At 40.7% G+C, this 25,471-nt stretch overlaps 1 protein-coding gene across 1 annotated transcript in view; it reads left to right on the top strand.

Moving 5' to 3' along the window:
- gpr158a (G protein-coupled receptor 158a) overlaps positions 1-25,471 on the top strand; it is a gene marked incomplete at both ends in the record, with an annotated part of 77,888 nt that overhangs the window by 30,638 nt on the left and 21,779 nt on the right. Inside the window, 3 exons of the mRNA XM_083995339.1 lie at positions 4,409-4,511; positions 12,312-12,538; positions 14,272-14,340. Coding sequence (XP_083851465.1) covers positions 4,409-4,511; positions 12,312-12,538; positions 14,272-14,340 — 399 coding nt within the window. The remainder of the gene's footprint in view (positions 1-4,408; positions 4,512-12,311; positions 12,539-14,271; positions 14,341-25,471) is intronic.

Below are 25,471 nucleotides of genomic sequence, written 5' to 3'. Positions count from 1 at the left end.
AACAACATCAACAGCAACCCGGGGAAACCTGGGGTGCTGGAGACACACAGTACTCTGGGACCGTCATAAAGAATGAATGAGGTAGATTATATTTACTTAGCTCTACATGCACAGGTGATGGAGGTGACACCAGCATGCTGCAGTTCATTTACCTCTCAGTTCCATGCCAGATGCCATCAACAACATTTAGAGACAGTGTGCACTCAGACACATTATTCCCAATCCTATAGGCCTAATTAATTATCAGTTAATTTGATGTGATTTCTGCTCTCTGGCAGCACAGTTGACGCCTTCAGCGCATTATGGAGAAGAACACTATGGCCGCCTGAGTTGTTACCAACAGAGCATCATCAAACATAATTAATAGCATATGTCAGGCATATAGAAGTAGGTCAGTGCCTTGATTTAGACTAATAGAGCAGCGTGTTATCATAAGAATCTGAACAGATGTAGTTGGTGGTTATGTATTTGACCACAATACAGTGATATATGTATTATATCACATTTATTCTATAGCCTATATATCTCAGATTCGTCCATCTTAACCCAGGTTTAGCTTAGAAGGGATTTGTTTACATACTTTTTATTGAAAGACATTTTTGTGTACTCATGAATGAATGAATCATACATTCATCATCATTCAGTCATACCAAACTAATCATCATTTAATATTATTGAAATCAAACATACATGTTAAAAACACACAATAATGACATTAAAAAAGAGGAAGGAAATAAAGAATAGGACTAAAAAGAGTCTCAGTTTTGAACTTCTCCAAAATATATCAATTTACAAAGAAATTAATTGAGAACTCTTTTTCTGTACATTTAAGAAGCTGAAACCAGAAAGTACTTGACATTGTTTATTGGAAAAATAACAGTCAGTCATCACAGTAGTCTTCAGTGAAGTCTGTTTTCACTTTAAATGCATAAATCAATGGAGTAGATATCTGAGACCATCATCTTGTCAGTCAGAGACCTGTTGGGTTCTGTTCTTATTTGTGACCAGAACACAGACTGTATGCATAAGAGAGGCAGTGATTAGTTGATCAATCAATTGGCTGATCGAGAACCAATCAGCAAAAACCATCCAAACATTGGATGGTTCCAATTTCTCAAATGTGAGAATTTGCTGCTTTTTTAATAAACATTATGAACTGTTGGCCTGACAAAACAAGACATTTAATGAGGGTAAAATGGGCTGATGTTTCACAGACCACATAGTTTATAGACAAAATAACTATAGTAAATTAATTTAATACTGTAAATAATCCATGTGAGGCTTTTAAATTGAGTTGAATGTATCTTTAAAATCTGCATTGTTTACATCCATACAGTATGTTCATGCAGTCTGATTCTTCCATATTACACTTACCTCCGCCTTTCCTTGCATCAACCCCACCTGTTGTTGATCCCTGGATCTTTCTGTGAAAAATAGAGGAAGCTAACAATAATGTATATTTATTGCACAAATATCCATACACCTCCACTGCCACACATTCCCCTCACATCCTCAGAGACAGGTCTGGTCTGGGCTTCATTTTATGGCCCGTTGAAATGCGTCTGGTTCCCAGGCCGGACCGCTGCTGCTGAGATCACATGTGACTGATGGCAGGTAGCTGCGAGGCAGGGCTGCACCGTCTTGGCTGCTTCCCCCGCTTCAACATACTCCACGTCCGAGTCGCTGCATCCATCACCGCGGAAGGCAGGAGTGGGATGCACTGCCAGGGCTATTCCTGGCCCGCCCTGTCACACACATGAAAAATATGCATGCTCATACACACACAGACACACACACACACACCTGTCTTTGGCTGTTTCTCCTGGTGTCTCTGTGTGGTGGGCATATTAACAGTGGCAGGCTGGAGCTGTAGCATGCTCCACCTGTCCTGAGCAGACAGCTGTTGGGAAATCAAACATGAAATCAGTTACCTGGCTCACACTGCACCACGGCGCTCATCTAAAGCTGCACCGGGAAGTTATTTTTTCTGAAGGAATGCACAAATCAAACTGAGAGGCTCCAACACAGTGGGCCATCTATTCTGCAGATTCATCCTACTCACACAAATAACATGTAGCCTATAGGTTTTGACACCCACAGGATGTGTTGAATTAAAGCTGACTGTCGTACACTGGCTCCTCTGTGGTCAGTGAGAACCTCACTCAAGACCAAGTCTGGTTTACTTCCTCAGCTCTCTTTGATTCAAAAAACCTAAACACATGTTAATAGACAATAAACATACATTGGATGTACAGAACCTGAGAGCATTAGGGAGAAAAAAAAAGGATCAAGATCAGTCAGTACACGTCCTATACAATTATGCATCCCTGCACATGTTTGTCTACATTGTGTTTACTAGTTGGATGGTGGCTCATTATTTCCACTTTAATCCACAGAGGAACAGGATGCTTTGATTAGAGCAGCATCATGGAGTTGTTGTTGCTTTTCTTGTTAACATAATCAAACAACCAGCAGCATCATTCATGTTCATCTACAGCCCCGTTTCTTCTTTTAGCTCTGTGCTTCACCATCTTTTAAGAAGATTATCTCTCCCTTTAAACACTCCTCTACGCCAGTGGTTCCCAAACTTTTCCAACTCAGGGCCCACTTGAAAATCTCAATTCCCGATTCCCAAATCCCGATTAGAGATTGTTTTATCGCCTAGCCTAGCTGTACTTAATATCTTTTTTTATTTTACAAAAATGATACTATTTTTAAAAAAAGGGGAATTACTGCTCACCAGCTACTTCCAAACTGTGTTTGATGTTTCGTGTTGGGCAGGTAGCATTTTAATTATTTTCTAAATAATTTAGTTTTTGGGGGTGTGGTTTTTACTGCTGTAAAACACCAAAATAGTCTAATCCATGACCTGAGTGAGGTTATTACATTATTATTACACAAAGTATCTTTCTCCATTGTTGACCTAATATTGTACACAAGAGCAGATTTAAAAAAAAAAAAATATTGCATTGCATATTAGACATGTTATTACTGGTTCTTGGTGTGAAAAACTGTAAGAAAAAAAACAATGTTGTCTCCGACCTTTGAGTGACCATTTCAAATCAGTAGAAGTGAATGGATAGAAAACATGATGGCTGATCTGTTTATGTTCATTTTAAATGCATACAATAAAAAAAAATCTGTCTTAGAATCAGCAAGAATTTCACTTGACTTCACTTGACTTCATGTGGGGTGACACACGGATTAAGTCAAGATGGGGAAGTGCACCGGTTTACAAGTTTAAGATCAAAAAGGGCCTTTTTCAAGGCTGTCAGTGCTGAATCGAGGAGGCGTCTTCAACAGATTACTGTAGTGCCACTTTAAATGCTCCGGTCTCCTCCGTGGGATTTGTTTGAGGAACTTGCTCGTTGAATAGTAACCTGGTAATTACCTGCTGCTTTCGAGCCCCAGCCGGCCTCTCCAAGGCTTTGACTGAGTGTGTGTGTGTGTGTGGGGGGGTATACTCTCTCATTCAGACCTCAGCAAGGACCTTGAGAGATAGTCAGAAATAGCTGCCTCTTAAGATGTGCAGAGTCCAGTCCGCTGTGAAGAGCATCACAGTGACTGGTGCTTCATTTAGACACAGCCACTGGCCTCGCCTCCAGATCTCACAGTCAGGTCACAAACACTTCATAGCGTGTCAAGTGTCAGCCGAAGTACCGTTCCTATTCTGGGCCCCTCGTCGTTCCTTGGGATTCATAAGTCATTATCATCTCCGCTTAGAAAAACTTGCTCACGCTGTGTGAAAAAAAAGAAAAGGAAAAAAGACTGTTATGTAGTTTAAGAGACAGAGGAAGAGTGAGAAAAAATAAATTGAAGGTTTGTGTCAATGACCCAAATGTGTTCATACAGAGAAGATGGTATCTCATTCCCATAAGAAATCGAATTAATGGTTCCGCTTTAATCATGCAAAGAAGTCTGTTCTTAATTTAGACATTAATTATATCTTGTAATTTGGCAAACAGCTCACAAAGTCTGCCAAGGATGCCCCCTGACACCCCTCGTGTTTTTCAGCACAGCCCTCAGTCTGCTTCCTATCACTCTTTCAATCAAATGGAGGAGACTTCACTAATTTAATATTGAATGGCGAGAAGGCGCCGTTAGACGGCGAGAGGAATCTCACAACTTAAATAATTATTGAACCCTTGTCCCTCTCAGAAAACATTTGATCCCACATTCTGCTCACTGAATTTCAGCTTCAGCCTGAACTTTTGGTGTAGTATTGACATATTTTAATTACTTTTTCTCACTGGTTTCTTATCAGTCTGTGACACAGGGTGGTTGAAATTCTCTCAAAGCTAATGTTGGATTGAAATGGCGAATTTATTATGAAGGAAACACAAGTATGAATTGCATTTCTTGTCATGTATCATTCATGTCTATGTTGTTCTTTTTGTTCTCTTTGCAGTGTTTGCCAATCCACGGTCATGGATTCGTCTTAGACAAATACAAGTGCCACTGCAAGAAGGGATTCTACCACCCCAACAGAGTCGCTGTCAACGGCTTCACACGTAAGTCAGCAACAAGAGAATCACATGTTTAGGTGATAAGAGATAAAATATGTTCTTTTCTAAAAGCATTGTGATAATGATTTGTCCAACTGTGACCTACAGTACAGTATAGGTAACTAATGTGACGGCACAGCTGACATCTTGAGAACTGATCTGGTTTAGGGAAACCAATATTATGAAACATGAAAATTCATTTTGACTCTGACGATAGAAGTTTGACAAAACAAATTTAGCGTTTTTCTCACTGAGTCCATGAAATGTGGTTGAAAACCTACTGACTCTGGTCTTTTTGTCGAACTTTTTAACTTTCCAACGTTTTTATTGGCAAATAACTTAAACCATGACCCCTGCTGACCCCATACTGTACACTACAAGGCTGTTCCATTGTTTCCCCAGACATCACTCTTACAGAGTACCTGAAAATACACTTGACAAATCTTGACAATTGATAACAGGTTTTTTCTGTCACTTTGATGCAGTTCTCACATCAGGAACATCATTCTCAGAACTCTTAGATTAGCATTTCTCATTGTATTTGTACCTTGTCCCATCTTATCCTCCTCACATGTTTCTCTGATCTCACCTTCTAAATCTGAAGCTCTTCTCTTCTCTGTACTCTAGTTATACATTTCCATTGTGTTTCCATTGAGGGAGGTTAATGTGCATTGCTAAAAATATATTGTTGTTTTTTCCAAAATATTATAATTTAACTGAATGTTTTATCTTTTCTGCAGGCAGTTCTTTTTCTATTTGTGTTGATCAAAATATTGAAATATTTGGCCTCTGAGTCGTGAACCTCTGATGTTAATTGGTGAAAATGTTGAAGTGATTGACTGACTTTGCAGGTTTGATTGTATTAAATGTTTTATTCCACATGTAATTTAATTTTATGAAAAATGCATTATCAGTTTTGAAAACTGCATTAAGAGAGAGAATGATGTTTCTGATGTGGGAATTGCATCAAACCGAGTGAGAAAACCTGTAATAGTTTCAAATTATTTTTATTAAGCAAAAATAACAACATGTTTGAGTTGTTGACTGTTGGTTTGACAGGTTGGACTACTTTGAGATGAACTGATTCAAGCTCATATCATAGAATACTGTGTTGCAAACAAATTGCTATTGGTTTCTGACTCAGCTTTAACGTTGCAAATACAGTTTGGTGACTATCATGACCTCGGCCGTTAGCAGAAGAGCCATATCTTCACCACTTTATTACATTATATAACATCCTAAATCTATAACTGCGCTAATGAAAGGGACACGTGTTACTGCTCTGTCTGGAAATTGAAGTAGCCCCAGTACCTGGGGGGGCTAATCAGGTTCAAGATGGGAAATATCTTTTTAATGGTAGTTACTTTTCGCAGTTTATTCTGTCTGCTGTGAGTTAATTAAAAAAAGCTTTTGCAGACACAGAACCCCAGTGGTGTTCACCTGGCCTCCATCGCTCTCGCCACCGTGCTTTCATTTAAATCCACTTTCCCTCCTGTCTCATCCCATTCTCAACCTCATACACCATGTTCCCCTGCATCTATCTCAATCCACCCCTCCCCCTCCCCCCCGCTCAATTTTTTAAATCATTTTCATTGCGCCAATTTTTTTACCCTAAAATATTCACCTTCATTGCAGAGATGCAAAAAGCCTCAACAATTTTGTCCTCGCTAAGATGCGAGTGCACACAAACTTGCCTCGTGTTCGTGTGTGTGCAAGTTTGCATGAAAGCTGTGAGTGTGTGTATGTGCACGTGTGTGTGTGTGTGTATTAGAGAACACAATAATAGAGAGGAGAGGCAAGCCTGTTAGTGAGGCGTACTGCTGCAGTCTGGCCCACCATGGGGCCAATAACAAGCCTGTTAATCCACATGGGGACATCCTTGACACTCCTTTGCAGAGAAAGCCAGTGCAACTCACTTCCCTTTGTCTCCCAGTGATCTTCCACTGTGGATCTTGCATATAAAATATGAGAGAGAAGTTACTGCATCTAAGCTTCCTCTGACTGTCACTCAGATGTTGGTGCAACAAACCAAACCAATGAGAATGAGCTAAAGGATATGACTCACAGCTACGGAGATAAGTAGTCCTTTTGAAGGGATCAATGATGTGCAGAGTCATAGCTTTGAAAAATAGGCCAGTTTCTTTTTAAAGGCAAAAATCCCTGCAAATCTCTGAGACAATGGCTGTTTCTAATAAAGCCTCTATAAAAGCTCTATACGTCCACCATTTGTTATCTGTCCAACCATATGGGCATCACAGGGATTTCTATACAAACCAACAACAAGTCCACTTGCTTCTTGCTGGCCCTTGAGTTTACCTTAGTTTTCTGAGGAAGGGATTTTTAAATTTTTTTTTATTTTTAGCGTATTGTCATGTCGGTGCTGTCCAGTGTGAACAAACTCCTCCACTTTTCACTCCTTTAATTTTACTTTCCACATACAGATCTTGCACCAAGCTTCAAAACATAGTCATAAGATTTCAGCCAACCTTCTCTTTCTGCAGACTCCACATCGTCCCCGTCCTTGTCAGGATAAAATAACCAAGTAGCTACCGGCTCTGCGCTCCTTTTCCGCAGTCATCAGCCTTGTATGATATGCCAGTGACTGAACGAGGTGTAGCAGTGTTGACTTTTCATGTTCACACATATAAATCCATCTCCCGTGTGTTGACACAATGTCGATGAATCCTTGTAAGGTCAGTGAGGGATAAGCGTATATACTCAGGAAGCTTCAGCCTGTCATAGAAGAGCTCTCCTTTATCTTTTAATACTCATCTCAACACATCCAGGGGAAAATTCAGTTACAGTAAAATTTACAACCTGCTTCTATTCACATAGATGGATGGATAGATAGATAGATGGATGGATGGATGGATAGACGTTTTCAGAAATATTGCTGAAGCTGGAACCAACAAATTCCACTTTAATGATAACACGCCATCACATTTCAAAATCATTTGATTTAATTTTATGATATGCTAATAGAATTAAAGTAGAAACTGAACGTTTCTGTCATTTATCCACTAGCTATTATCTACTACTTTTAGTTAATCTCTATTCTCCATCACATTTACAATATAGCCTATATCTATTTCTTTTAGCATGTCGTGCTAAACAGAGGTGCTACATTTACTCCGTTACATTTAGGGAGTAACTTTTTGGATAAACTGTAGCCCAGTTGTAAGAGTTTCAATGCACCGTACGTTTTACTTTTACTTGAGTATAGAGAGCCTAAGCGGAAGCAAGAAGTAACGTCGCCATGGGTCCTCAACTTGGAAAAAGTCTCCCTGTAAGTGAACGGGAGTCAAAGTTTTATTTCGTGATCCGACTGAATTGTGCCATGAGAAAAAGATATGACCTCTACCTCACATTTATCGTAAAAAGGCAACGGAAGAATGTATTTTGTGTGAAGACCGCTCTACGAACTACAGATCTGTGTCCCACAAAAAATACGTCACCAACTGACACGGAAAAGGGCGGCATTTGGTGTGTGACGTCACCTATGCGACTTGTAGTCTTTCTGGTTACAGATTCTTCGGAATTTTATTTTACAATAGTTTTACAACAAACTGCTGATTTTTCGGCATGAAACGTGATGTTTTAAACAGGTAGAGGTCTTTTTTTTTTCTCATGGCACAATTCAATGGGATCATGAAATAAAACTTTGACTCCCGTTCACTTACATGGACATTTTTTCCGAGTTAAGGTTCCTGCTTCCAATTAGGCTCTCTATTTGTGAAGAAGAAGCGGTACTTTTACCCTTTACGTTACATCGAGCTACATTCTGCTTGCTAGTAAATCTTTCAATTGGTTATTCATTATAGCTAACTAAAGCCCACCACACACATAAAGATAATCGGGCTGATTTTGCCCCGATTTTGCCCCTTCCCATCACGGACAGAAATCGTCCAATTACCTTAAGCTCTTAAGATTATTTTATAAGATTCTCTTGTAGTGTGTGGTGTTTTAAGAGTCAAAATTCTACAAAGCTAACTACCATAACTAACTAACTACAGATGTTACTGGTTCAAATTTGCGGACTTCACGCGTGGTCCACGCGAGACGGCACAAGACTCATGCATTTTTTTTCTTTGGCGAGACAAGAGGTTTTAATGAAAAGCCTCAATGTGCCAAAACAACCGCCAGGTGGCATCTGTGAGAACGGAGGACGACAGGCGGATGACTCAGTGATCTGTGCAGTAATCCACAGCTTAAACTCTAGGCTATTAAACTAGAACTAACTACTGTATACCCTGCCTAAATCACAGAAACTATTGTAATATGATAAAGCCTGTCTTGCTTTATGACTTGATGATTATGTATCACATATCGCCGCGATTAGGAGTGGCGCTGTTCATGATACAGAATACAAGAGGATGAAAGGAGAACTAGCTGCAGACAGTAAATAATATAGTAACCTAGTTTTTCAATGACAAAATGTAACGACGGCAGCTACAGTAGACTATAGCCCACGTCTCACTCTCTTTTTTCGGTCATCTGTCTCGTCATCTCCAAAATGTGTTTTTAAAATGAGCCAACTACAGTACTGTGCAGTAGTGCCGCAGATTTCTCACTCCGCACCTTGTTTGAGAGTGCAGCTGGATGATTTCTTGTGAATGAACGGGTCTGTGTCACTTTGGGGCTGGGCGATAAAACATAGGATAAATAACTTTCCCTCGATAGAAGACGCGGCCGATACAAAGTGACACCGTCAGCCATGCAGCCGGCCTGGACTTTTTATTTTTAATTATGAAGGATCATCTGCGCAAGGCAAAGATGATAGCATCAACAAAACACGGCGTAACACACGCGGCTGTATGGGACAGGCTTTTATTTAATTCAGAACAAACCGCTTAGCAAAAATGGAAAATATAGTCTATAATAATTAATTGATCTGTTGTTTGGCCACTGTTTGAAAATAACCCGAATTATGAGCAAATAATCTGATCCAGAACAGCAGTCATAATCAGACTTCTTCTAAATAAACCTAAACATTAAATAACTGGGTCAGGTCGGACCATGGGGTTATTTTTTCTCTTCTTCTTCACAGGAGAAGAGGAGGTGCGCTGCGCTCACGGACGCGTTGATGTTTTGTGATTTATCTGCTGCCTTGACTCTGCCCTTTATACATGTGCGTTCAGATTAACAATAAGACAAGCCATGGTTGAGTTTATTGAGTTTTAGCTGCTCAATCTCATTGTTTCAAAGAAAAGGGATTGATTTTTATAACGAAATGAAACGAAAACAATATTATATTGATACATTGTTGTAAAAAAAATCCAAAAGAAACGAAAATGAACTAAAGAAAATAACTTTCACACACACACATTAAAACAGTGCGATTGGTTGAAAGCTGATAATTAGCCATGTGCTTATAAGCTGATTGGCCGAAACCAAGAACAAAGCCGCGTGAATGGCCAATCGCCATGTGTTAACATTTCCATATTCCGCACATTCTGTGACAAACTGTAAACTGTTTTCTTGTCTGTAACAACATCTATTGCACGTCCCGTCCTGGGTGAGGGATCCCTCCTCTGTTGCTCACCCTGAGGTTTCTCCTGTTTTTCCCTGTTAAAAGGGTTTCCATGGAGTTTTTCCTCAGTCGATGTGAGGGTCTAAGGACAGAGGATGTTGCTACGATGCCATGTAAAGCCCTTTGAGACAAACTGTTTGTAAAAACGGGCTATACAAATAAAATTGCCTTGCCTTGCCTTGCCTTAACGGCCGACATGTAAATCAGCTGTTTCGATGGGCGTTATATGAATAGAGATGTTAATGTGGTACTTTGCACATAGGCTACTTTCTGTAACTGGAAGAAAAACAGCCAGCTGGAAGAATGTGTTGCCTAAATCTTTTACTGTGTGGGAGATCTCCACCAACGTAGCCGGGGAGAAAGTGATCAAAAGTTGTATTGTGTGTTTAATGCAATAATAATATGACCTAACAACAGATGAATTCGTACATAAACAGGTCCTAAATTATGAAATGTCATAGTTTTGAAGTTTAGAGGCAAAACAGGTTTTATTGTCAGTAGTCGCTGGAGGGACGATTGATACAGCTGTTTCAAATGTCCCTCACGCCACCGTGCGTAGTGATTGTGGTCACACTGCGCGATCAATATCTGTATATAAATCACCAAATTAATAGCCTAACTGTTTTGCAATGAACAACAACCGATTTGAATGAACAACATGTATTTTTAATAAACACCACATATTTTTAATGTTCGTGTTTATGACGTGAATCAACAGATATTCAGCAAAGTGAGGGGAAAATGCCGAGGGAAAAATGACAATATGTTCAACTGTGTATCCATAAACATGACTTAGGACAGGGAAATAAGTAAATTAAATGAAAATGCAGTTGTCCAACAACTCGTACAAAAGAAGAAAGGCGAGTTTAATCGAAATGCGGATCTTGACAATTGCGCACGGGACAAAAATATTTATTTGACCTATTTATATTGTGAGAAATTATGTGACATTTTGGCAATAACAAGTACACTAGTATGTTGTCCGATATGCTTCATAAAAACGAGAGTAATGTCAGTAGTTTCTGTTTAAAACGCTGTTTCAACCGTCCCTCCTGTGTCTCAAACGACCCGCATAGGTGGGGCGTTTGAGACACATGTCAACTTACGTTCAAAGTTATAAAACAGCGCGATCATCCAACATATGTGTTAAATTACACTTGTAACTAAGAAAATACACATGTGAGTTGTTGATCACATGATAAAAATGTTTGTGTACATAACGTCATCTTTGAAAAAGACGTTTAAATGAAAAGTGTATCAATCGACCCGGCTCTCCCCTAGACTATATTTTCCATTTTTGCTAAGCGGTTTGTTCTGAATTAAATAAAAGCCTGTCCCATACAGCCGCGTGTGTTACGCCGTGTTTTGTTGATGCTATCATCTTTGCCTTGCGCAGATGATCCTTCATAATTAAAAATAAAAAGTCCAGGCCGGCTGCATGGCTGACGGTGTCACCACTCTCATTATCACTGGCTGTTTGTGTTGTCTGTCAAAAAATGGATGAATTAAACCTATAGACTTTGTATCGGCCGCGTCTTCTATCGAGGGAAAGTTATTTATCCTATGTTTTATCGCCCAGCCCCAAAGTGACACAGACCCGTTCATTCACAAGAAATCATCCAGCTGCACTCTCAAACAAGGTGCGGAGTGAGAAATCTGCGGCACTACTGCACAGTAGCCTACTGTAGTTGGCTCATTTTAAAAACACATTTTGGAGATGACGAGACAGATGACCGAAAAAAGAGAGTGAGACGTGGGCTATAGTCTACTGTAGCTGCCGTCGTTACATTTTGTCATTGAAAAACGAGGCTACTATATTATTTACTGTCTGCAGCTAGTTCTCCTTTCATCCTCTTGTATTCTGTATCATGAACAGCGCCACTCCTAATCGCGGCTATCAGGCTGTCAGCATTGTCCCCAAAACGTCTGAGCAGTATTTAGTACGGTGCTGCCACCTAGAGGAAAACAGTTGTGGTGAAAAGTCACGCGATCACGCGATCCTGCAGTGCAGGAAAAACCCCGCAATTTTGAACCAGTAACATCTGTAACTAACTATAGCTAGTAAGGTAACTAACTAAAAGCTAGCAAGGTAACTAATTATTTCTTTTTGTTGATGGTTTAAACTTCTCTGCAACAACACATGGTTTCCAGTTACAACCTTCTGTTTATTTAAAATTCTACTTTATTTGTCCTTTTTTTATCTTAGCGGTGACAGAGTTGTCAGGTGTTTAGATTTCTCACCATGAATGTTTGCCTCATGTCCCTGACTGTGACAGGAATGGGGAAAAAGGGAAAGGCCGTAGACAACAGTCCCAATGCAGACGAGGGCTCATCCAGCGACTGCCTGCCGTGCCAGCAGGGTTGTGCCTACTGTAAGGACGACACCCCCTGCGTGGCACGAGAGGACGGCGCTCTCCGCATGGCCGTGCTCTCCTTCCAGTGCCTCTGCATGCTGATTGTCTTTATTAGCATGGTGCTCATCTACCACTTTCGCAGGAATAAGGTAGGTGTCGGTACATGCTCATTACAAAGATTGCTCATTTCTAATGTTAAGTCCACCTATTGTAATTTAACTTAACTGATTGAGTGTAATTAGCAGGACTCTAATTGTTTCAGACACTAGTGCTGTTTTTCTCTTTTAATTCCTGCATTCTGAAAATCTGTGTGATCCATTTTCAGCTTTTTGTGAGTTTGTTTTGTCATAAAAAAAGAGCAAAAGTTTGAAAAGCCATCAGTGCCGACCAGAGACCTTCACAGACCCGAGTCACAGTTTCAACATTGTGTCATGTGTTTGATGATTCCTGGGCCATATGGTCATCAAAGGCCTTTGGATGAATAAATCAGCCAATCCATATGTGGGTGGTCACAACAAAGCTTTGAAATAATTTCAAACGGCTCAGACCCCACAGATGAACTCAACATCAGTACCCTGACAACAACTATCAGAGCACTTTACTCTGATTCATACAGCAGGCCACTGACCATTTTATTTCTTAATAAGGGCATGGGTATACGCTACAACTTTTTTTAGGATGAAATATTAATCAAATTTTTATACCTGTCTGAAAATGTCATCAGTTTTTCTAATCACTACTAATATTATTGTCTGCATGACCTTGAAAGGTGATGACGTTTTCACTATGTCAGGTCAAGTGGAAACTATTTGAAACTGAATAAGTGAAGATTCAAATGTAGCTTCTGTGCTAGATATTCAGAGCACTTCAACTAGGTAGCAAACCTGTCTCAATTTGTGATAGAAATCCTGATTAAATAAAACCTGCATTATGAGTAAAGTGGTGGCTATTTTTCTTTGGCTAAAGCTTGTGTCTGATGTGTTTACAGCCAAGTGAATGGACTCCGCCCCTCCCATTGCATTGCGTCTGTCAATTCAGTGGTTTAATTAAAGGTTTCTGCCTTGAGCATTAGACATGTAAGAATTAACCAGAAGAGTCTCCACATTTCCTGACAGGGAAGCGTCTCGCTGCTCTGTTACCTGCACATCTAAAGATGCCGCCATGATATCAGTCAAAGTGGAACAAAGGCTTGCACCCATGGTGTTTTGGGCTTTTGTCATGAAAAGACATTGATATACTGTATCCCAATTAATTTCATCAAACTAAGTTTAAAACCTTAGCTTCAGAACTTCTTATATAAATTAAAAACAATTCATTTCTACTATAAACAAATGTGCTCGTACTTTTTATAGATTAAAAAAAAGGTACTGCAAGTGTCAGACATCTGCTGGTGCTTTGTGTTATCTTTTGCGTGGAGCCTATTTTTAAATGGGTGCCACAGCTGTCCCCTGCCCTTTGAAAGCCCCCTCAAGCATATTGTCAATTAGAGGACGATATGTTGTTAAATATCTCCAACAAGAGGTGCACAGATCGCGCCTGAGACGGTGGTGAACCCTGCTATAAATGTCCTTGAGGCAGGAGCTTCCATTGTACTTTGTTCTCTTTCAGCCTACACCTCCCCCCTTTAACATCCAGGAATATTATCATATCTTCAATATGACAGGCACTTTGAGATACATGTATATTGATTTTAGAAATTATAAAACCCCAAACCAGCCCCATGAATTATTTTCTGTTAAGGAGCCAGTGCTGCTCTGGATCTGCTGGATGTGTAAATAAGCAGCTTGTCAACTGTCCAAACAAATGAATGAGTATATTGAAGGAGCCTACATGATGGAAAATGTTTAATATGTTGTTTCTTTCTTTTTTTCCTCTACTTTAGAGTATCAGAGCATCAGGTCTGGTCCTGCTGGAGGCCATCCTGTGTGGAGCTCTGCTTCTTTACTTCCCGGTAAGTCACTTTCTAGTGTCTTTGTGTGTTCATACATACAGTATGCAGAGACTCACAGCCTCTCATGTGCTCATTTTGCTGATAATGTTCATGCCGCGCTCCTTTGAGCTGAAAACCAAAAATCTTCTCCTTGACTGAAGGTTGGCATTCAGCTTGACCTTCAGTTCACACTGTCACTCATTCATCTAAAACAGAATCTGAGCTCCGAACAAAGTTTCATATCTGCAGAAGCGGCACAGGATTGTTTGCCTTAGTACAAACTTAGTTCATAAATCATACAGTTTGGGTATGTATGTGTTTTTTTTTTTTTTTTTTTTGATAGCAGCATGGAGCTGTGATAAGCAGGGTTTTCACAGTCAAGGTGTGTGTGTGATAAAACAGGACTGGCAGAGACAAACATCCACAGGCTTGTTGGTGAACCCCTGCTAACTGTACACAGAGCTGGCCAATGAACCCAGCAGCCTGTCAACACGGCCATCTGTTGACCAGCCACTCATGCTGCTTCATGCAGACTGCACTCACAGAAAATCACATTTAAATACTTAACCTTTGAACATTTGTCTAGAAACTTTGTCCTCAGTTTTCGGACCAAACCTGTTGAAGTTTGCCACTATAATGAAAATGTATAGATTTACTTTTACCATGTGAGCCTACATCTATTTAACACCCACCCTCCTTTTGTAAAACACTGTATTTTTCCTCATTACTGACAGAAAAAAGAAGTGAAGAGTTCATTTGCAAAAGCAGATGACTCCGTTTTTAAAAAAGTCTAGAATCTTCATTTTTTATTTTTTATTTACATAAGGTGATGTATGTAACAAAACAGACATATCTAAAAAATAAATAAATAAATAAAGTTTTATTGAAAACAACACTATGCAAAGAATAATTACAAAGCCTCAGCTCATTTTTTTCAAAATGGCACTTTTCTGCTTTTGCAAATGAACTCTTCAAGTATAGTATATAGTATAGGCTAAAGAAAAAAAAAAGTCCAAAGTAACAAGAAGTTCATTCATTTAGAGAGGAACAGAACAGGACTGTTTTATTGCTGATGTGTACAGTAGTATGAGACTGAATATCAACCATCATTAATCATGACAACAAATAATAATAACAACTTAAGGATTTAAAACTTGAAATTAAAAAATGTTCTTCTTAAGACGGCCAAAAGGTTAAGCAATGAATAATTACAGGTTCACAAATGGGCTCTAAAAATATGCCCTTAAAAAGGGCATATTTCACTTTTTTGTGACATTTTATTGACAAAAACACAAATTAAAAAAGTGAATTAAGACAATTGATAATCATTGGCTGAATCAACAATGAAAATAACAGATAATTGAAGCCCTGCTATTTTTAATTGCGAGGAATTTGGACATTTAGAATGTTATGGAATTGTTTTGAAGGCAGACAGATGATGTGCTATTTTGAAGGTTTGCACTGGACCTGGATTCTTTCCAACAATGAGCAAAAGTCACAAATCTGTTCATACGCATGCAAGTTTTCATCCCAGCGGTCTTTTAAAGTTTTACACTGTGATAGCGGCCTGCAGGCAGAACAGTGGATTAAAAAGAAAGTGTCAAAGTAATGTCCGTAGCTAGCAGACAAACAAACTTCTCCGCTTTTTCCATTGATTCCTGGTTGTTGCCTTTGGCGTCATTTGACTTCTTGACTCTGCTATAAGAAATAAAGCTCCAACAGTACAACAACAGTTACAGTCAGCTTGCTCTGTGTAACGTAACACAGAATGGATGATGATATAGTGTAATGAACCTCAAATATGTGGAGACAATAACCAAGTACGTTTAATTCATAATTATGTAATCCTCAGTGAGAATCAATCAGTGTGATCTTGCACCAGTTAAAGAAATCCTGACCGGCCTCTGCAGCACCTAATTATTCTTGCAGATGACCAGACTGTCCAACACCCATTTTCATGTAAATCAATGGCATATTGATTTACATGAAACCACCATTACGTCTTCCTCTTGGGTGCTTGGGGGCATTGGCTAATTGCAATTTAGTTGCAATCATGTGGAGCTATATGCTTAGCAAAGCAATGCAGGGTACTGTAATTAAAGCCAACTGATTTAGAGCCGGCTAATCAATGCAATTTGCTGCGACAAGGTCCTGGAAAGTAATAATGTTTGAAATCTGCAGAGTGAGAGTAAACTGGGGAGTCAGGTTATTGGTTAGTGAATGAATGGCTGGTAGATGATATTCCTGTATCCCCCTGGTCTGCTAAAAATAGACTGCTTGTAAAAAAAAAAAAAAAAAAAAGGTTGTAGTGGGGGAACTTTACTTTGTATGCTATCCTATAAATCCTGCCTTGTTTAGAGATTACACTCTCACTGTTGAATGTTGGATTATTCTGTACAGCCTTGTGCCGTAACAGTCGCCGTGAGCCCCGACTGATCTGGTTTTGATAAAATATCTGGGCCTGATCATGTGAAAGAAGCGTCTGCCCGCGTGCCTCCGTGCAGCACGCTAGATTGATCTCCACCCTGATGCATTTCCATGTCTCCCCTGCGAACGAGCCGCGGCTGCGAAGGGTGAGACGCATCACTCCCAATCTAAATATAGATTCAGAAATATTCCGCCGCCTCCGCTGCTTCTATTTTAAATAATTCTGCTGTTATTAAGCAGCGGGAGACACATCTCATTCTGCTCCCATGGCATTCTGCTTTGTGGAGTAATGCAATTTTTTCCCCTTCTTTTCTCCACCGAGTGTGTCACATGCAATAACCCACACCCCCTCCTCCCCCCTCCACACACCACCACCACCACTACTCTCTCTCCTCTCAGCTTCCTTGCTTTGAAATAAAATGGGAGAAGGAGAGGGAGAGGCAAAATTATGGCAGTGCCAAAGCCGGCTATTTCCGTCTGGCTGTGGAGATGAGAGATGGAGAGCGGACACGCATTTGTGATTCACAATGTGATCCCTGGATTAGCTCGCCAGCCCTGCGTTTTGTCTCTTTGCAGCTTCTTGTTGGCGCGGCTGGAGGAGGAGGAGGCTGAGATTGGAGCTAAGTGACAGAGTTTGGATTGTTATTGCTACCTGGTTTTTCAGATGCCACCGGCTCCTCCAGCCAGACAGCGGTAATGAATCAGGAGTGTTGCATTATGCCGCCACCTGGTATCAACTTCCCAAAAGACGCTTTGATTGGTGCTCCACAAAAAGAGGCGGGGGGGGGGGGATTAATTAAACATGATTTTACTTGGCATAATAATATTTTTAGAGTCATATTGTCCAAACTGTCGCAGCTCGTGTGTCACAAAATAGATGGCACAGTTACAGTCCAATTACTCGTGTTTGTCTCTCTCTAGCTCTGTCTTTCTTTATTTTGAGAAAATATTCAAGAAAAGGGTTATTTGGTGGGAAACAGAACAAGTCTATGGAAACATATTTATTTTAGTCTGAGCTTTAGACAAACTTGATTTAATTCCCTTAATCCTGTCGCACGTCTGTCGCAAACTGAAATCCTTCCTCACTTTGTGACGTGGCCGACGATTCAGGCTTCTCCTGCAGGACTCTGGTCTTAGTCACAGATTTCTTCCTCAGAGGTTTGTTGTTTATTTGACGTGTAAAAAAAAAAAAATCAAGGTGTGGCAGCCAGCCTGTGACAATCTGGCTATTTGAATATACAAGACTTATATCCTTCCTCCACTTTCTTTCCCAACCCATCTGTGTGTGCACCAGTGCAGTCGGCCCCAGAGACGCCGCTAAGTTGCCGTTCCCTCCCTTCACGCGCTCCCTTGTGAGACATGTCACGCCTCCCGCACTGCTGCTGCTTCTGCATTCATAAAAGTTAACACATATGTGGAAGCGGTATAATCGGCAAGTTTCTATTTTTAATTTCCGTGGCGGCACCTTTTTGTTGCTGTGAGCGTCTCTGCTGCAGTGTCTTTCTCTGTGAATCCTTCAGCACCTTTAGCTGCTCGGGGGAGAACAGTTTCAACCCAGGGATCTTATGGGTGCTATCCCACTCCCCGTCCCCCCGTCCCTCATCCTGTGTCCCTCCACCTGTCCACTCTCAGCACTTTCTTGGTGCCAAGCTGGGGCCAAGGTGCCACTTCAGCCTGACTCGGGGCGTTGCTGTGCATGGCAGGCAGGCAGGCAGGGCTTCACAGCACATCAGGGGGCTAATGAGAAACAGTATGGCCAGGGGATAATGTATCCTGACCTGACAGGCCATGAAACACTGTCTGCCAGCCATTTCTCCCCCCGTGCTCCGCTCTGCCTTCCATCCAAGCTGTTCTGACACTTTCAATCTGACTTAAGTGGATCTGGAGGGTTTCTGTGCGCATTTGCAACCCCCCTCCCCTTTCCCTCAAGCCTCCCCGTCTTCATACTCCACTTCCTCCTTCTCCCTCTGCAAAGTGTTGAAGAGCCTCCCAAAACATACGGTCACCGAGTTGAAGTTGAGGATGCGACTGGAGTGTTCTCTCTCGTCTACACCAGCAGAGAGGACATCGGAAAAAAGGAAAAAGATAGCATCATCGACACACGTAAGGCAGGTTGTTCCCTCGCTGATACGTCCCTTTGCGTATCTCTGCAGGATCTAACTAGCGTTGAGGAGGGCAGGGAATTGTGGGAGGCGAGCTCCGGTCTTCGCTGTGCAGAGGGGCCGAGCTGGATGTAATTTACACTCGGCCCACCTCAGGGAGCGGCGGGAGATGAAACCATTACCTCCCTCCAGAAAGCTGCCCTTCCCGTGTGGCACAGAGTGTCGGCTTTCATATAAAAATGGATCCATTGCTATTACAACACCCCACCTATCCTCGGCTCCCACCTCCCACCAGCGCTCCCTCCCGCTCTCTCATACCGAAGGTGTTTTGTATAGTTTAAAAAAAGAAGAGGAAGAAGAAAAACAGGAGATGATGACCAGGAAAAGCAGAAGATGGGTGAACCGTATGGCTGTCACTATTTCATGTCAAAACATTAAAAGTAGCACGGCAGCTTTGTTGTGACAGAATGATTCCCGAGGCCGCACCATCCCATTCTCCACTCAGATGGAGACAGACACACTAAATGGCTGAAAGTCATTTTTCTCCCCTTTTTTAGCTGGAAGCTGTTTCCAAAGAAACTGTGATAACAAAAGGCTGAAATTCAGCACCGTCTGTTCTCCTGAGTGGTAGCCTACTGGCCAACGTCTCCAGCACTTGGCTTTAGTTGTTTTCAAATCTAACAACTGTGGTGTTTATATTGCATCATTGACAGATGACTAATATATGATATTTTATTTTGACATTTTCATTCCAGTAAGTGCTCTATTAGTATGAGGTTGCTCTTGGAGCCGTCACCGCTGCCAGCCCTGACAATAATTCAGCATTCAAACCATAATTTTGAATTTCTACTAGAGGCACAATTCAGAGGCATTAAAGCCATTTGGTTCACAGTACAACCATCTTAACTTTATGAACTTCCGACCACCATCTATTTATAGATACAATGAGTATGAGAAAGATGAGTTTCTGAGAGGGGATGTCAGGTCTGATTAGGTCAGAAATGTGCACATAAAAAGGATGAAGCTTTTCAAAATAAATGCATGTGAAAGTAGAGTGACAGAGAAGCGAGGCGTTTTCTTTGAAGTAGAAAGTCTCAGGTGTAAATTCTTAAAAATGTTAAGCACAGTGCAGATATGAGATGGCAGAACAACATAGGTCTATAGGCATCAATTCAAACACTAACTTGAAACATTTAAACCATCTCTCTGTATGAGCTATGTTCTTTATCCTGTAACAACCTGGATCAAATGACCACATCTATGTTTATGTTTTTTATTTGTTTAGGCTACACATATTTCTTTCAGCCATCACATTCAACAGTGGTCCCATAGATGTGGTTTCATATTACTGACGTGTTCCATAGGCAGGATTCAGACAAAGCGTGTGAGGACACCAGTATCTCTTTACATAAAAGGTTCCATTATGTAAAGAGTAAGATTTCCATGTCACCTTTGATTATAAATCAGGTCTGGGATCTATATTAATACTGTGAAAGCATCAGAGCCTCAGTCCACAGAGAAATGCACACAGCCTGCATTTAGACATTGATCCTTAAAATGAGCCGTCAGGACTTTTGTAACTTTGTGATGTCACAACAAAGCAGTCAATGCCCTCAGCCATGCCCATATAGGTGCAATAAAATAGGTTTTGGTGTCGAGACACAAATATCAGCACAATACAAGTATCTTTGCTTTTAATAGGCAGTATAAAATTCATCTTAAAACATGGACAAATGTTATATGTTTAGTATCAGGTTTCTCTCAGCCTTATTGGTTAGCCTAATTTGGTTTTAGTGTTTTACTTAAAGGTGTACAGAAAAGAAATGAATTAATTAATTTTATTCCACTCTGGGTCATAAAATTTGTGTAATAACTCATCTCTCAGACGATGTAGCCCAAACTTTGTGCAAAATTCTATTTTCGAGTAAATCCGGGATGGAAGTGGGGTAGTTTTTTTTTTTTGCATTGGATAATGCAGGCACACGAATTATACGTCACGTTGCTCACGATTCATCAGCCACTGATATTGGATCCGTCATTCAAAGGTCTGAGACAACACACACACACGGAGCTCAGTCTCGCCCCAAACATTGAATATCCCGCCCGCTCGATAACAACCAATCAAATTAGTTTTCCTTACTCGGGTAAACTCGTGGAAACTCGTAGAAGGAGGCGCGACAAACAGGACAAACGGCCATTTCTGAACACCTTTAAAATATACAAAAATGTAAAAAAAAAAAAACAATCTGGCTGGCACCAAACATCCAACTCACAGTTTGATATTTTTACCATCACTTTCCTGTTCTCATTTCCACTCACCTCACGGCATTGAGGGACAGGTCTCGCATCTTTTGTGATCAATAACCCTGACCTTCATGGGAAAGGGGATCAATCCCTAAAGACCCCCCCACCCCCCCCACCCTACTTCAAATTGAACCCACACATTTACATTTTTATTATCTACACATTACAAGTTAATTACACTCGACGGCTTTTTGGTGCGATCCTGCTAACTGCGTATTCTTATTACAACAATCCACCCACTTTCTTTTTTTTAAAGTGTTATTGTGTGAATATCTCCTGTTTGCCCTGGAGTGAGAGCTAATTATCTAAAGCAGTCTAGCACAAAATGATTTGTTTGTGCTCTACGGTGCATCTAGCTGGGCGTCGTACTGGGTACTGGGTGTATTATCTTCCTCACATGAAGCCTTTGGGAACTTAAAAGTCCAAAGTTTTGGTTAATTTGAAGTTAGGCACAAGCACTGTCTGTGTTTACAGTTAGTAAATACCCCAGTTAAGAACAAATTTAAGGCCTAATAGGGGGGGTAATGTTTTATCTGCCTATGTCCAATGGTGAAACAGTTTCATAATCAAAAGCAGGATGAGACACCTGCTGCCACCGAGAGGGAGAGACACGGAGAAATCTATGAATTGGGGTGATGATGCACATTTTTATAACCCACTCCTCAAAGCCTCATGGTGCTGGACACATGAAGCACGGAGGCAGTGAGAATGAAAAATGAGCGCTTGAGAGGAAAAGTTTGAAGTGAGTCAAGAGTGTGACATTTAAAAAATATATAAAATAAAATAATACTGTGGATGAAAAATTATTCACATGATGACAAGAAGGTGTCACACAATGATTGTAGAAAAACAGTTATTAATCTTTTTTCAGTAAGCTGTCAGGTGCAGTCAGAATGAAGCTATACAGTTATCATTATGACTGAAAGACATGAGCTTGTGTTAGATTTTTGTGTTGCTTTCCTCATGAGGGAATTGCTTCTCTGAGAAACTTTAAAGGTGCCCCGGGGAAGAATTTTTTTTGTAAACAAATGAAAACTATGTTTAAATTCAGTGTTGACACTCAGTAAAAGGCATTTACTGTATCCTCCAGGCCTCAGCTCAATTCATTCCCTGCATCTTAATTGAGTTTTTCATTAATTCACACTTTTGAAAATGTTTGTCGACTTCCATGCTGTTTGCTAGCATTCCTTTTGTGCCCTGTCTTTTTTGTTGTATTGCTGTATTTGTTGACATGTTACCACCATACAGTAGCATCTTGATTAGTGGAAAACATAAAGTTGTTTTAGAGGTAAATGCAGAGACTGCTTGCTGAAAAACTGCCCCTGATGGGAACGCACATCAGTAGCTTTGAATGAATTTACATCGAAAACAACGTATCGTTCCGTTATCTCATAGCGTGGTGAATGTGCAGGTCACAACTTGTCCATGAGAGTGTTTTGTAGTTGTTGGATTGTGTATTTGATGAGTTTGATGAGGGAAACCAAGAAATCCCATTAGCCTCCGTAGCGTAGCTCTGAGCAGCTCACGACTCTGCTCTGCCGTTCTAAAAATAGCTTGTACCAACAATTAAAGGTAACAAACCTACTGATAAAACTATAGGGATTATGGCAATGGGCCAATTTGCCAAAATGTTGAACTATCCCTAACTAACACTATAAGATACAATACTTGGTGTTTTTAAATAAAACTTAACTCTTTTTTTCTATAAAAATGTAGTACTGTAGTTGTTTCTTTCTTCTAAATAATCCACTATAATAAAACATTCTTGGCAACGTTTTATTTGGATGATGGGTGACTTAAGTCGTAGTAGTAGCTGTACACAATTAAACAGGCTGGTCAGTTTAGTGTGAAAAGACGTAGCAGTAACTTCACACTCAATCTTCTGCTCAGCTGGTGGAGCAGGCTGTCGTCCCTCCCCGTGGTCTCATGAGCAATAAGGACCACAATAATCAGATCACAAATAAATAAACAAAAAAACATCCTCAGTGAACACAGAGACGGGCAACGTCAGCGCAGCTCCCAGGAAAGCTGCTGCTCACACCACAGCTGGCCGGCTTCCGTCACCGTCGTACCAACAGGGACGCTCTCTGGTGGGTAACTAGCCCACTGAAGCTGTGTGTGTGTGTTGAAATGAGAGATGATTAGAAATAAGATAACTGCAAATTAAGTGACTGAGGGTTGATTGAATAAGTGTGAATCATGCTCTGTCCACTCTTCTTCTCCTTCTTCCCATTTCACTAGAATCTTGATCATTGTTAAAGATCCTAAATCATTAGATTAGCCCACACGGAAAGAACCTATTGGTTTTAATAAAGGTTTGAATATATGTGACATACATAAAATTGGCCGTTTTCTATATACGCATATATGCTATATTATATATGGTGCATACAGTATATGAAACCTATATGCAGTTTATCTGTGCATATATGCACCATATACATATAGCATATGCGTATATATGAAAACAGCCAATTCTATGTATGTCACATATCAAACCTATATTAAAACCTATAGGTTCTTTCCGTGTGGGAGATTAATGATGTAAACCAACCAGGATGACTGCTTTTAGTATTGTTATTTACAACTCATAAGCTGTTTAAAGGGATAGTTCACCCAAAATTGAAATTTTGGACACACCAAAAAACATCCAAATACCTCCATGCTGCTCGTATGTAATGTCTGTCTTGTATTAAAGCCCCGAAATGTGAAATTGTCCCAAAAAAAATTAAATAAGTCTATATTTCAAGCCTGTTTGTAGCAGAAGCTCCTCTTCCCGGTTCGTCCAATTTGGGCGAAACAGGGTCCGTCCTCGGACATTACATACGAGCAGCATGGAGGTATTTGGATGTTTTTTGGTGTGTCTTTTTAAGACAATTGGTATCCATTTGCAACCGTTATATGGACATGCACTGCTATGCCGAGACCCCCTGTAACTCAGAGAAGCCACGGAGGACTCTGAAACTTCTCCCAGCCCTAAGTCCACATGAGGGTGAGTAGATAATGAGTGAAATTTCAATTTTGGGTGAACTATCCCTTTAATGGTGTCCGTCCTGACTTGACTGAAATTGAGTGACGCATTCATGTGAAATTCAAATTGCCGCTGTTCCCATCCACAGCCATCATGTCCTGTCAGTGTCCAACAACTCTTCACCTCCACCCACATCCTTAGTCACTGTCCTACAATTCAGTCTTGGCCAAGCCCCTAATATGTGTTAGAACATCGGCTGCCAGGTTAATATCTCTTCCACAACAGTGCATGTGCATTGTTAAGAAAATGTCAACTCATATATACATCAACCATAGTGCAAGTCATCGAGCTTCCACAGAGAATAGTTGTTGATTCATCTGTATGTTTCTATTATTTGTCCACTTTGTATTTTTTAGATCTTTCATGGATTAAAGCTCAAGTGAACATCTTTGCTTTTTTGTAGATGTCCAATTGTGACATACATCGGTACATCCCATATATTTTTTTAACTTTGAATCATCAGCAGATTTGAATGGTGCGTTATGAGATGAGCACTCACTCAGCATTTCCAGAAGCCTTTACTCGGGCTGTAAGTGAGACGAGACAAACCGGGGGAGGCCGGCTGAAGAGTAGTAAGTGTGTTGATAATTGTCTCCTTGATATTGACGTCCATTAGATAGGTACGCAGCACCCTGATCCCTCTCAATCCCTTCACGTGCACTCTGACACACACTTGGATGCGCGTCAACACACACGCGTACGAGAGCAACACCTGATCCCTTTCCTTTCCCACAGCGCTGAACCCTATATTCCCAGCACTTAGCATCGATTATTAATGGAAGGTTTCAAAAGAGGAGTGGGGGGTTGGGGCGGGGGGATAGAAACTGATCTTACTCTTCATGCACGCTGGCGTTAAGAGAAACCTGTCGGAGGGTCAGGGCCGAACTTTTCCCAGAATCCCTCCTGGTAGAAAGTGCAGTGGCTAATGAATTTGACCTCAGCATTATGTGGTCTGAGGGTCACAGCAACGCTTGTGCGTCGTACTGACATCGCATTGAGTGTCAAGTTTCCTTAAAAGCTCTTTAGCTCATGGTGCAGCTTTATTTGATGACGAACAACCAGTGGGAGGCAGGTGGCTGGACATTCTGTGAACTTCTGAGTAATTTCTTTGAAGTCTCACTTGTTGTGGACAGGGTGTGTTGATGTGTTTGTTGTTGTAGATGACACAAAAATGCTTAACTGAATTATATTTTGCTGGTTGGTTATTCTGGCAGCAAAAGAACACCAAACAGCACCAAACTTTCAGGGAGTACAGGTACATTAGATGGGATGGTGCTAGTTGTCGCTC

Source organism: Trachurus trachurus (assembly GCF_905171665.1).
Source record: "Trachurus trachurus genome assembly, chromosome: 20".
Classification (NCBI taxonomy): domain Eukaryota; kingdom Metazoa; phylum Chordata; class Actinopteri; order Carangiformes; family Carangidae; genus Trachurus; species Trachurus trachurus.
Note: the sequence above shows the minus strand (reverse complement) of the source record. Positions and strands in the feature narration are given on the sequence as shown.